The sequence below is a fragment of the Rhyacophila brunnea genome, unplaced genomic scaffold (assembly GCF_057557595.1).
Source record: "Rhyacophila brunnea isolate RB1 unplaced genomic scaffold, BYU_Rbru_1.0 scaffold_24, whole genome shotgun sequence".
NCBI classification, from domain to species: Eukaryota; Metazoa; Arthropoda; class Insecta; order Trichoptera; family Rhyacophilidae; genus Rhyacophila; species Rhyacophila brunnea.
This window is the reverse complement of record NW_028232904.1, coordinates 7,080,888-7,093,953: the sequence shown is the minus strand read 5'-3', so window position 1 is coordinate 7,093,953 and position 13,066 is coordinate 7,080,888. Positions and strand designations below refer to the sequence as shown.

The window sequence follows — 13,066 nt, the reverse complement described above, 5'->3', positions numbered from 1 at the left end:
TTAATAAATTCAGCGATCTTTGATGCCGCCTGTAAGCGTTTATGACTACCGGAGATCTATTCCAAATACGTAATTCCAAGCCCCGATCAGAGATAGCACCGATGTATTGTAGACTTATTTCAATAAAAACAAATACGTATGACTAACAAAGTTTAGTGTGCACTATTTATGGCAGATCTTAACAGCCTACCTCCACCATTCGCTACTACTGTTTTATATTTAAAATAAATAAATAATATTTTACCTACTTATAAAAATAAATATGAAAATTTCCAAAACCTAATACAATGCAACCACCATGAGTAATATTGTGTGTATACCTAATCATTCTAACTCTCAGTCAACAGTCAAACTTCGGTTTTGGTAAATAGTGTGGGTACTCCAGAGTAAAAATATAAAGAGAAAGGCTATTATTCAGCAAAACGAAGCCGTATTTCTCACGTATAAACGCACAGTCGAACATCAATTTTATTATTATTAACTTAACTATGAAACGTTATACCATCATGTTGCTTCTCAGTATGGCTACCAAATTGAAACACAACATAGTTGGTATAAATAAGAACTCTGCCATTCTGGGCAGTGTTGACATGTGTGTCCCTGATAACTATCTTAGAAATAGACACCATCAGTTGTTTATTCTCCCAAGGTGCAGAACCAACCTGCCACTGGTAATGCCAATTGGGAGGGCGATAACTATGTTCAACGAAATTGCTTCGGGTGTTGATATATTCCACCTACGTGAGAATGAGTTTAGGTGGACGTTGTTTTATAAATTCTTAAAATAGGGTCTGCTTAACTCATCCGGTGTACTTCCTTGTACCTATCTAATTTATCTACTGATGTATCTCTTTTTATATGTAATATTGTTTTATATTTCTTTGTTTCTAAATGTCATGTTGTGAACGTCTTACACTTATAATTTGTAATGTCCACAATATGCTAAAAAAAAAAAAAATTGAAAATTGAATAGTTAACCATATTTTCTACTAAATTAACTAAAAATAATTACCACTAATTTTAAATTTAACACCAATAAATTTCAGCAATGGTTTCAGCAACCGGTGATGTTTTCAAAAAATATTTAATTCTATCTTACTTTAACGCATATTGCGGAGATATAAGAATGCTTTCTCATTCGCACTTATGGTTCATTTTTATTCAGGCCTTGGTAGGTACCCATAGCTGATTAAAATAAGGTCAATAATAATAAAACAATTTAAATAGAAAAACGTTTTTAATAAATAATAATGTTTATGTTGTATTTGAATATGTTTTACAGTTATTAAATATTTCAACAAAATTTATGTAATTTTACAAATCTCCCTAACTACATTGAATGAATGAACAGATCTTAAATATGGAGGCAATTACATTTTGGTAAATAAAATCACAGCTTTCTAAGTTGTTGCTAAAATTCCGAGATTCTATCAATGAATTAGTAAAAAAATCTTACTCAACTGCAAATACAGAAATTCTTGATTAATTATTAAATATTTCCTGTTTTCCTATCTGGATAATCAATCATACATAATGTGGAAACACCAAAGAAATATATCTATTAATATTGGCTATCGATTTTTATAATTTGAATCAAAAAATCGAAATTGGAAAAGCTTCAGTTTCACAACTATTAATTTGTTAGTTTAATCGTCAGGTGGCTAAATTCGTTAAGCACAATGGCCGAAATCCAACAACTGCAGGTGTGAGTCCTGTCCGGGACCATAGTTCGATAATGATTTTTTTCTAGTATTTGAGGTGTTTCCAAATTATATAGTAATCAAGAATGTTACATTCTTATATCTTGTGAATTATTACGCAAGTATATAGAATTTTGAACGAAGACATTATGTATACATTACGTTATTAGTTTAATTAAAGAAATACATAGCTGTCTATTTTGTGTTGCGTTTCCACGTGGAAATTTTTGTCATTCAACTGTATGTTGAATGAACATAAGTGGGAACCATATTTCAACAAAGTTGATCAATTTGCAAGTTTAATTGAACAAAATTGAGATTTTTTTCTACTTTTGTCGATTCAATGGTAAATCATCATTCGACTCAATAGGTTGCCGAGCAAGTTGCCATGAGTAACCAAGGTGAAAACAAACCGCATCGATATGTAAAAATTGTTTGTTTCATTTGACGCCGTGTTAATTACAACTATCGATTCAACTTAAATGATACGTGCGAACATTCTTTTCGATTTCTTGTTGAACATTCAACAGATAGTCAAACAACAAAAATTGCCATGTATTATAATATATATGCATTATTTCAAAATAAATCGCAAATTGAAGGATTCATTTATATTGAAAATAGTATACTTTGAGTATTAAAAATAGTGTTTATATATTTTTTATTGATTATTATTAAAATATAAATGCTTTGATTAGAAAGGGAAATTATAAAGCTGTGGAATAATATTTCATTTGAAGCAACAGAAAGAGTGGTAAAATAAAATTATAAGTACTGTTATCGATATATTGATTTCATTTTGTTGATGATTTTTCCAAGACATCAATTTTTTTACTGATGGCCGCCAAATTTTCCATAACTGACATTGAAACCTGATTATACGTCTCCATTGCCTGTTGGACGCATTTCTCCACCTGAAACAAATTATATAACTCTATAATTATTAATAACAGTGGCCATAAATAGTGCACACTAAACTTTGTCAGTCATACGTGATGGTTAGTTTTTAAAATTCAATTATTAAACCCTGCAAACCATAATAAATAGAAGAATATTTTTTATTTATTGTGGTTTAATTAAATTTTACCATTATGTATAGTTCAATGAAAAGAAATACATCAGCATGACTAACAAAGTCTGCATTACTTTTGTCGAATCTTCACAGCGTACCTCTACTAGGCAGGGTTTATTTCAATTTTAAAAACTAACCAATACCATCTGCAATTTGTATTTTTAGTTGAATGAAAACAAACAAGTATGATTCAGAAAGTTTAGTGCTCAGTATTTACGTAGGATCTCCACAGGCTACCTCCACCCTTAGCCACTGCAGTAAAACCTCGATCAGTTTCGTAAGATTATAATGTATGATTAAGAAAAATATGCAATATTTTTTTAAAAATTGTAGTAAAAATAATTGTACGAGTTTTCGATTATCCGGACTATGTTTATCTTGAGTGGATATGTTATGGACCCCTGTAATATTAGTTGCAAGGCTTAGATTATAGAAAAATATAGATAGAGCTATTGCAAGTGTTTGTCCTTCAAAACATGACGAACTTTTTCACGCACTTGCTTCGCCCCCTTCACGTTTCCCCCGCGACCCTTTCCTGGGTTATTCGAAAATATGTGCGACTGTGTGCGTGTCGTAGTGTTGCCAGATATCGAATATTTATTCCAATGTTATAATTTTACAAGCGATGTTTTTATAGATTATATTATGGCAACACTTGCGTGTTGGCTATGCACTTGGTAAAACATTACTCACTAAAATCGGCTCTTGAGGAGGGCTTGTTGCAAGGATTTTGTTATGCTTTTGGAAATATGTCATACTTAATTTGTGAGAAATACGCTTCTTTAACTGAACTGAACTTCGAACTGTTTCAAAGCCTTTTTTTAAATCGCCGCTGACCATTATGAAAACTACACTGAAATAACTATAGAGTAATAAACAAATCTGTACAATTTATATTAACAATATGTAAAACATAATAGGTACTACGTAGATGCTTACTTAGTTAATAATTTGAGAGTAGGTTTTGTGGAAATGAGATTCTTTTGCCTGCAACGCTGACTTGGTTTTATTTGCTCTAAACGTCAGTAACATTAAGCATATCATTCAGTATTTTACAACGTTTTTATTAGCTCGTATTCTTGTTTGTCCGGTGGTTGTTTGTCCAGTACAAATCTTGCAATCGATTTTTAACTAACTTCCCGACTAGCTAGACATTTGAAACTTTTAGAATATATCAGGACACGATGCCAATGCATTCTTTTAATACTTTTAGCCATCTTTAAGCAAAATTGAATTCATTTTCAGTTGATTCTGTTTTGTATGGAAAGTTATTTCAGAAAAATCCGTAAAAAGTAAAAGACTATTATCGGTTGCTAAGGGGGTGGTCCTAGCAACTAAATTATAAATATATACGTGCATTAATACTATGGAAATCAAAATGAAATGTCAAAATGACATTTCAGTATTCTATAATTGTTTGTTTGTTTGTTTTTTATTTACTTCATATCAAGTACAAGTTTAAGCATAATAATTCTACAGAAAATTTAAAAACGTTATATATAAAAAGTTCTTTATATCTTGTAATTATTTCATATTGTGATGAGGTTAGTTCTAAATTCAAACACCGAAAGATTTATGTTGTCATATTATCATCTATAGATGATGCGTATGTCATAATATTAGTTATAAAAGTTTTTATTGAATTTGTCCATTTTTAAGATAGTCAAGAAGAAATAATAAAACAGATCGGTAGGTACCTAATGAATTTACATAAAACTTGTGAGAGAAAAAGAAAAGGGTGTCATTTTGCTAGAGACATCACTGACTGAAAGACAAACGTGACAGGAGGCAAGAAGTATCTGTTGTGAATAGTCAGAATAACGCAGAATATAGAAGTCTTCGCCAGAATGATTGTTGGAAGAAAAAGTAAACGACACTCACATGGTCACACTGTTCCTTGCTTTCCATATTAATAACTTTCATCTTTTCTAGACTTTTGGTCAGATTGCCAATGTTGGATATCGGTTCAGAGTCCAGCACAGATGACTTCTCCTGGCAGAGCTGCATGCACTGGCAATAGTGCCGGATGGATGGTTCATTCGTTATCACATAGTTAGTCTTGAGTTTTCCTTCATTAATCTGAAATATAATGTATCATATACATATAAAACACATTATTTGGATGCAAGTTATACCAGTGGTTCCTTACAATAGTTAAGATTAACTAGTAGGTAATCTTGCACTAACTAAGAAGATAACTTGGTGATCCAAAAAAGCTGGTCACGATTAAAAAAGACATATAATGGTATATATTTCGAATAACAAAACCAAAATACTATTACAATTGTTTTATTCAACACTAAACAATACACAAGATTTTATTTTGTGGTCTTTCCGCATTGTGCCTAACATGCACTTTCCCATGCCACATTGCGCTAGACATGTTGCTCGGTCATTACAGTGATACCCAAGCGGCACTAAACGACCACAGGAATATCCTAACACCTGCTGGATAGGCAAATTCATAAAGACCGAGAATGGTGAAATGAGCTAGGGGAGGCCTTCGTCCAACAGCAGAACGAACCCGGGTTATAATGATGATTCAAAATTTAAGAATGTTAGATTCTTTATTATTTAAAATACACAATTTTCAGTTGATTTTGTGTTGGTGATTGCGGTGTTATTTTTGTGGATATATCTATATTGTTGTCCACACTCTGCCACCATTCGTGTAAATGTAAATGAATGAATTAATCACTAACCCAGATCTCATTTAATAAATATTGAAACAGTATATTACCAATTTAATTTAAAAAAATATTTCATGACTTTAAAATTTCAGTTATTATTATAGCGCCTGTACACGGCATGGATTTACTATCAACAATAGTGTGTATTTTAAACTATGGCGATATTAACTGTTTACACGTAAAAGTGTTGACTGTCTCGCCAGTCTTATTATTCAAGAGTAAGCAAGACGGGATGTTGTCACTATATGTTAACATTTGACAGCTCGTGATAATCGGTTAACCCCAAAATGAGTCTATGTGCGGTGCAGTTGGTTTTTTTTCCAGCAGGTTCGCAGATATCGAACAAATCCTAACTGACGCGAGAACATTAAGAAGCTTACGAACTTTTTTGATACATGCATGCAATCTTGTAACTTGTATGATAATACATGTTTACACGTGCATTTTCTTGTTATGGCCGCGATAATACATACTGTCAGCAGTAAATCCATGCACATGTAAACGGGGTATTAAGTTAAGTGGAGTAGTAGACCGAATATCCGTCTCTATAGTACTAATTTGTTTATTACATTCTATATTTTTTGTGACGATCAATTTGATTTTGAAAATAATAGATTTGGACCATTTCTCAATCCTTCATTTCACAATATGCTACGCTATAATTTGACAAAATAAAGTTACAGAATACAGTACCTGGTGAATATATTGTGGATCCAAATAGCTATTTAGCTCTTCCAGACGTTTATTAATCTCCACTATCTTTTCACGGCCTGAAGTTGCACTATTTAAAACAGATTCGGCCGATAAAAGATCTTCTACAATCGTTTTTTCATTCAATTCTTCAGGTGGAAATCCCAGCTTACATTCCAGCTGCTCAATTCTGTTTTCAATAACTGCATAAGCGTCCATCTGAATCGATTGAATTGGTTATACCATAGGGTTATACAAAAATACAATCATTAATAATTTTATTAGAATAAGTGAATTTAATATTTTATTTACTGATATAAACATTGGACGCGTATACATACCTTCATTAACTTATGCTGTGTTTAATAAATAAATAATTAAAAACTTATGTGCAGCTCTTTTAATAATAATTCTTCAGTCTTCGGATATTCGGATGAAGTAAGAAGTTAAGTTGACGTCAGAAATTTTGACAGTTCGAAAGTCAATACTGGAGATTGTCTGTGGTCAATGACAATATTTTTTTTGTGCCAATTATGCGGCTGATCCATTGCTACGCATACAGAAGCTCTTGTACGCTAATTGATTATTGTAGAGCTTTGAGGCATAACGTCTAGTTTAATTGGATTTTGAATATGTCTGTGGCGTTATGGCAGAAGTTGATATGTCCGTTTTGTGTCATTTTGGGTTTATTCCAACAATTTATAGAAAATGTTCTCCGGCATGTGGTGGAAAAATTTGGTATGTCAGTCATTATCCATGCAAAAGATATAGCGTGTGACCAATCTTGATGTGTCAATTTATTAAAAAGGATGAGAAGCCAAAAAAGGTTATGTTACATATCGTTTTTGGCATCACACAAGTACAGCATCACTATTCATACTATGTGGCGGCAATACCTGATATGTATACTTATCAACTTCTGGCAACTCGCACTTTTTGTGAAAAGTTTGAATCAGTGTGAACATTTCACAGTTGTCAATGGACCTGTTGTCGCTGTCAATGCTTTAATATTGCTTTATTTTGTGTGAAAACACTGTAAAGAAGTTAAAACATACAACATGTAGGTATTCAAACCGAACTCGTTGGATAATGGAATTGGCAAAAAGGAACTTCTTAGATAAAGAAGGTATATATTTGTATGCGTTTAACTTTTTTGTTTCATAACCTCAATTTTGTTTGACACTAACTTGGCAACAGAACATGATATTAAGATAAATTAATGATAATGGCTATTTTATTGTGTCGTTACGTTATTTACATTGTAAATTGAATGGTTAGTATTTATTTAAACGTATAATGTATTATTTGCATGCTTTTACTTTTAACTTTGTTACTTCATAACCTCAATAATTTTAAATTCTAATGGATTCAAATTCCATCAAGTACCTTCGGTCGAAAGTATTAATACCTACTCAATAATTTTGTTTGACACTTGACAACAGAACAAATGGTATTAAGATAAATGATAAAAATGGCTATTTGTATGTGTTGTTACGTTATTTACATTGTAAATCGTGTGGTTAGTATTTATTTAAACTTATAAAGTATTATTTGAATGATTATGGTGATTTTCTTTGCATTTCAGAACAAAATGAATCCTCAGTTGACAACATATGTGAGAATGCTGGGAGCAGTTGGCAGGAAACAATAGATTTTTCTGAGGATTCTGTAGAAGACATTGATTACATACTACCAACTTCAGAGGAAGAGTCATCGAATGAATTGGAGAACATCGTACCTATGCAACTTGATTCTGCTGATGAGCGAAACACGGCTTTTATCCCTGCCACTGTGGTCGAAGGGAATCATAATGAGCCGATTGAACTTCCTTAGAGGTTCGTCAAAAAAAAAATAACGATTAAGCGTAAGGAGCAACAATGATTAAATTGCCGAAGGAAGCAGTATGTAAACTGGAAAGGGAATATGGTCGCTGCTAAAACATTCAAACCAATAGATAAATGTTGCAGAAAAAAAATTCATATGTTGTGTTCTTCTCGTGATCAAAATCAGATATTTGACAGTTTTTATATGAAAACTAGGGATGTACAAAATCAGATCATCACCAGTGGAATAGCAATTGCCAAGAAGAAAGAAAAGGAAGATCTGTAAATGGCGGAGAACATTCCCGTAATATTACGGCTACATATTTTGTTCAGGCAAGCGGTAGTCGAATTGTCGTGTGTAAAAAAATGTATCAATGCATTTATGGAATCTCTCGTGGGAAAATAGAATTAGCACTCAAGAAGGTTAAAGGTTCAGGTAATATTATACCTGATGGTGACAACCGTGGAAAATACGAACCTTTCAATAAAATGTTACCGGAAAGACAATGTATAAAAGAGTTTATTCAGAAGTTTCCCAAATATGTGAGCCACTATTCACGTCAACACACAGCTAAAACATATTTACCCAGTCATTTAAATATGAAAAAAAATGTATGAATTATTCTCATATGAAAAATTGAAAGATCAAGATATCAATATTAAATGTGGATCCTATGATTTGTTCAAAATAGTTTTCAAGGAAACTGAATACAAATTCAAGCAACATAAGCTTGATACTTGTAAAACATGCGATAGTTTTTCCTTAAAACTAAAACTATGCAAAGTTCAAGCAGAACGCGAACTTTTGGAAATAGACTTCAATAGTCATAAAATCACGGCAGATTTAGGGTACAATACAAAGAAAGAAGATAAAATCTTTGCAGCAGAAAATCAGAACACCAGAGTTTTATAATAATAATAATAACTCTAGACAAATATCTTTCTTGGTCACGTTTAACTTAAAGAGGTCCTTTTTGGGAACCCAAACAAGTGTGAGAGATTTAATAGGTCAAGGAGAAGTCGTCTCCGCATATTTATGGTAAGTAAGGAAAATATTGTATCGTCGTGGAATATAATATAACAAAGAATGAAAGTGTTAATATACTGAGTTTTTCTAATATTTTGTTATAAGTCTCTTCAGGCTACCAAAGATCTTTTGGTACTGTTCGGTTATACCGGAGGCAGCGGAAAACGCATTTTGAAAATAGTCGATAAACTGGATTATTTGTTAGTTTGGGTTAGTTTAGGTTCGGTTAGGTTGGGTTAGGTTAGGTTAGGTTAGGTTTGGTTAGGTTAACCTAACAAATAATCCAGTTTATCGGCTATTTTCAAAATGCGTTTTCCGCTGCCTCCGGTATAACCGAACAGTACCGATCTTTTAAATGAAGCCATTTTTACCAAAAAGGTCCTATCACGACGTGGTAAAAATATGTAGAAGTACATAAAAAGTAAATCACGTTCAAACCAACTATTTATGTATCAAATGATATAATTCCATTTTTATCATACATTGAAAGTATTGAAACATTTGGTAAGCTTATAAAGTTATAGTTTATTAAGTATTGTGTAAAATGTGACGTGGATCATTCTCGGATTGAAAGGGCCAAAGAACTTAGTGATATTCCCATTATGGTTCCAGAGACTGGTTTCAATTTGGTCGAACAGTGAGAGGAAAAAATTTTTTTACAGTTGAGATGACTCAAGATGATTTCTTGGCTTTTTCAAATATTTTCCGATCTTGTCTTATAAAAAAAACTATCGATGTTGACGGCCAAAAAGTCAACTGAATGAAAATAAGGTAAGAGAAAACATTTGGTGTTTTGAGTTTCAAGTACACATTAGTTGAGTCTGAGCCATTCAGAACATTAGATTTGCGACGAAGTAAAAGAGGCAGACCTATTAATGTGAATTGGTCTTTAGAAAAGCGCTATGATTAACCCTCTTAAAAATAAAGATTTAATTGATCTCTTGCCATTAATAAATAAAGAATTTCATTATTTTTATAACAGCTTAAAAACAAGCTACACATGTCCTGAAGTTGATTTATTCGAAGACGAAGAAAAAGACGATGGAATGAATAATGAGTAATTTTATACGTTCTTAATAATATGTTAACTAATAATTATATTTAATTTTTGGTTTAATAAAAAAAACAACAAATTTACATATTTTAATGTCATGTCTGACTACTTCGATATTTTTTAAATACATTATAATAAAATATTATGTGATTACCTACTTTGTATGCTAATAAAATGTAAATTTTCGAAAATTTGTTTTTTTATAACACTATTATGCTGCCACTTTGAATTCCTTTCAAATTATCTAATTTAATTTAAATTCAATAATTAATTTTTATGATATGTCAAACTTTTTCTCATCATTATAAGAGATGTGAAACTATGCATATGGTGGCAAAACATGTTTTGTCACAAAACCACCATTTACAGCTTAACCATGTAAACTATACCAAAGTGCAATTGTTTAGTTACTTGCCAGATGTGTGAGGCACCAATTAGTGAAAGAATATCCTTTAATTCTGATTTTTAATAGCCTATCAAAGTTTATACTTCTTATCCTGTAAACTAAGGTAAAACGGACATATCAACTTCTGCCATAACGCCACAGATTCGCTGACCACAAATACCGCAGATTTGTGTTATCAATACGCTGTAGTTTGAATAAAAGAATTATGTAGGTAGGTACCTACCTATCAGACGAGGGATACGAAGATAGGTTCTTGCATGGTTGGGCCTCACACTTTTAAGAGCCTCGAATATGCAATTCGTTTGCAACGAGTATAATAAAAATACAATTGTTTTACAATAAGGTTTGTCAAGCAATCATGTAGGTATGTAAAGGAAAAAAATATCATTATTCGGTGCACCTGCTGAAAAGAAGTAAAACTGTAGGTAGATACTTTATAATATGATCAACAATTATCTAGCGATATTTTCACGTAGGGGCTTAAAAAAATACCAGTTACCCCAAAGAGATTGAAGACTGGAGGAGTCCAATCTCTTTGAGTTACCCTGAGCATCGCCATTTATATGAAGGGTGAAGGGATCTATCTGATTGTTATAATGTTTTATCAATAATAATTGAATAATGAAGATCAGGATTAATTAAAATGCTTCACTAGGCAGAAGACAGATCTAGACATAATACAGAACTCGATTGCTAATTTATTACAGCTCAATGCATTGCCATTAAATGTGCAATTAATCTCTGTAGGTATCTATATACAATATAAGAAAAACAGCCGTTTATTCTTGGAGCTACTTCAAAGTTACAGTCATTTCTTAACCTGAGGGCAACTCATATTATTCACGTCGTCCGTTTATTTTGTAGATAATAGATAGGTATAGCGGTATTTATAGGAGTAATTTGATTATAAAGCCAAACTATTTGGAGAACACAAAAAAACGTACCCAGGTACCTCGGTAAGATTTCATTATACTCGTATTATTAATTGTATAAGCACTCTAAACTGTATCGTAATATTCCAAATCGATAACATCAACATTCCTCTATACATTATTATTTACTTATTACATTATTACTATATAGATACAATTTTTTAAGTTTATCATAATATTTTGCAGCCGCTGCTTGTTTTAGTAGAGTAAATATTTATAAAAAACACACACATCAAACAATAGTAGGTACCTATCTAATAAAATAATTTCACTTTGTTTCATATGTACAATATTTATCGCATGACATTAAATTCTATAAAGTAGGTACCTAGTAAAAAGTAAAGCCCGTTTATTTTTTTCATTTGTTTATAAAATTTTATGTATACACAGTATAATAAGTAACCTTTGTGAATATAACCAAATATTTTCTTAAAGGATAGAAAAAAAGCTACGCAGCAGCCATAAAATATATTAATCAGCTGTCTCTCTCTGTTCTGCCTGTCGTGGACTGCGCAAGTTGTCAAAAATATCTATTCACAATGGCATGCAACGAATTTATTCCTGACAGTAATTTTAGACTTCCTCCAATCAACTATGAGTGTAAGAAAAACACTATTTATTCATTTATTATTATTTAAATTATTTTATATTTGTCATCACTTGTGCAATATTCTGCAGGTATTGCGCATGCGCCATTGTTTGTACAAGTGAATACGTATATGCACACACACTTCATACTCATTACAGTGTGTGTGGGGCGTGTGTGTACAACTTTTGGCGGGTAAATTTTAACACCAATTGGTGTAGAATCAAAATCGGCAATGTTTAAAAACAATGTCGATTTGATACGTAGGTATTTTTTATTTCCATTTTATTACTAAAATTGAGTATTTTATTAGTTTATTTTAAGTTTATTATGGATGCATTTATTATACATATTGTTTTTTTGTCTATTCCAGATCTTGACCACACAGCGGACGTACAGTAAGAAAAATACTTGTAAAATATAAAACATAAAATAAAATAAGACTTTAGTATGTAGGTATATTTCTCTATTTGATATTATAATAAAGGTACCTACCTATGCACATACCTAGTAACCCTTGCATTTGATTACCTATTACTTACATATTTTGATGGTAATGATTATAGGTATTGTTTTTTTTCTTTTCAGATTGCATTCGTGGGGCGAAACATACGAAGAAGCTTTTGAGCAATGTGGAATGGCAATGTTTGGATACATGACAGAGTTGGAATACGTTGATATAAAACTTAGCCAAGAAATCGAAGTCGAAGCGGACGATATGCTGGGCCTCCTCTACAGATTTTTAGACGAACTGCTGTTTTTATTTTCCGCCGAACCGTACATGATCTGTCGCAAATTAGAAATATTAGAATTCAACACGAGCGAATTCAAAATCCGTTGCAAATGCTACGGGGAGGAATTCATGATAGGAAAACACCCCCAAGGGACCGAAGTCAAGGCGATCACCTATTCCGCAATGCAAATCGTCGAAAAAACGCAAAATAATCCATATGAAGTATTCGTCATTATTGATATATAAATTTATGTTTTAATTTATTTTTAAATACAATATTTTTACCGTAAATCTTGCGTTTTATTTTTTAAATATCCCGAAATTGTGTATCACATCCTGTCATTCGTTACGCC

At 31.8% G+C, this 13,066-nt stretch overlaps 2 protein-coding genes across 2 annotated transcripts; one reads left to right on the top strand and one right to left on the bottom strand.

Moving 5' to 3' along the window:
• Positions 1-1,225: 1,225 nt before the first annotated feature.
• Positions 1,226-6,632, bottom strand: DCTN3-p24 (Dynactin 3, p24 subunit). Its single transcript, XM_085951086.1, has 4 exons — positions 6,494-6,632; positions 6,156-6,371; positions 4,654-4,851; positions 1,226-2,614 (listed from the first exon to the last, which is right to left on the bottom strand). The coding sequence occupies exons 1-4, from the start codon at positions 6,497-6,499 to the stop codon at positions 2,495-2,497; spliced, it is 540 nt and encodes a 179-aa protein (XP_085807212.1). The 5' UTR covers positions 6,500-6,632; the 3' UTR covers positions 1,226-2,494.
• A 5,231-nt stretch (positions 6,633-11,863) lies between these two features.
• Archease (protein archease) lies at positions 11,864-12,998 on the top strand. The gene is made up of 3 exons (XM_085950973.1): positions 11,864-11,994; positions 12,354-12,378; positions 12,569-12,998. The coding sequence occupies exons 1-3, from the start codon at positions 11,934-11,936 to the stop codon at positions 12,957-12,959; spliced, it is 477 nt and encodes a 158-aa protein (XP_085807099.1). The 5' UTR covers positions 11,864-11,933; the 3' UTR covers positions 12,960-12,998.
• Positions 12,999-13,066: the final 68 nt, after the last annotated feature.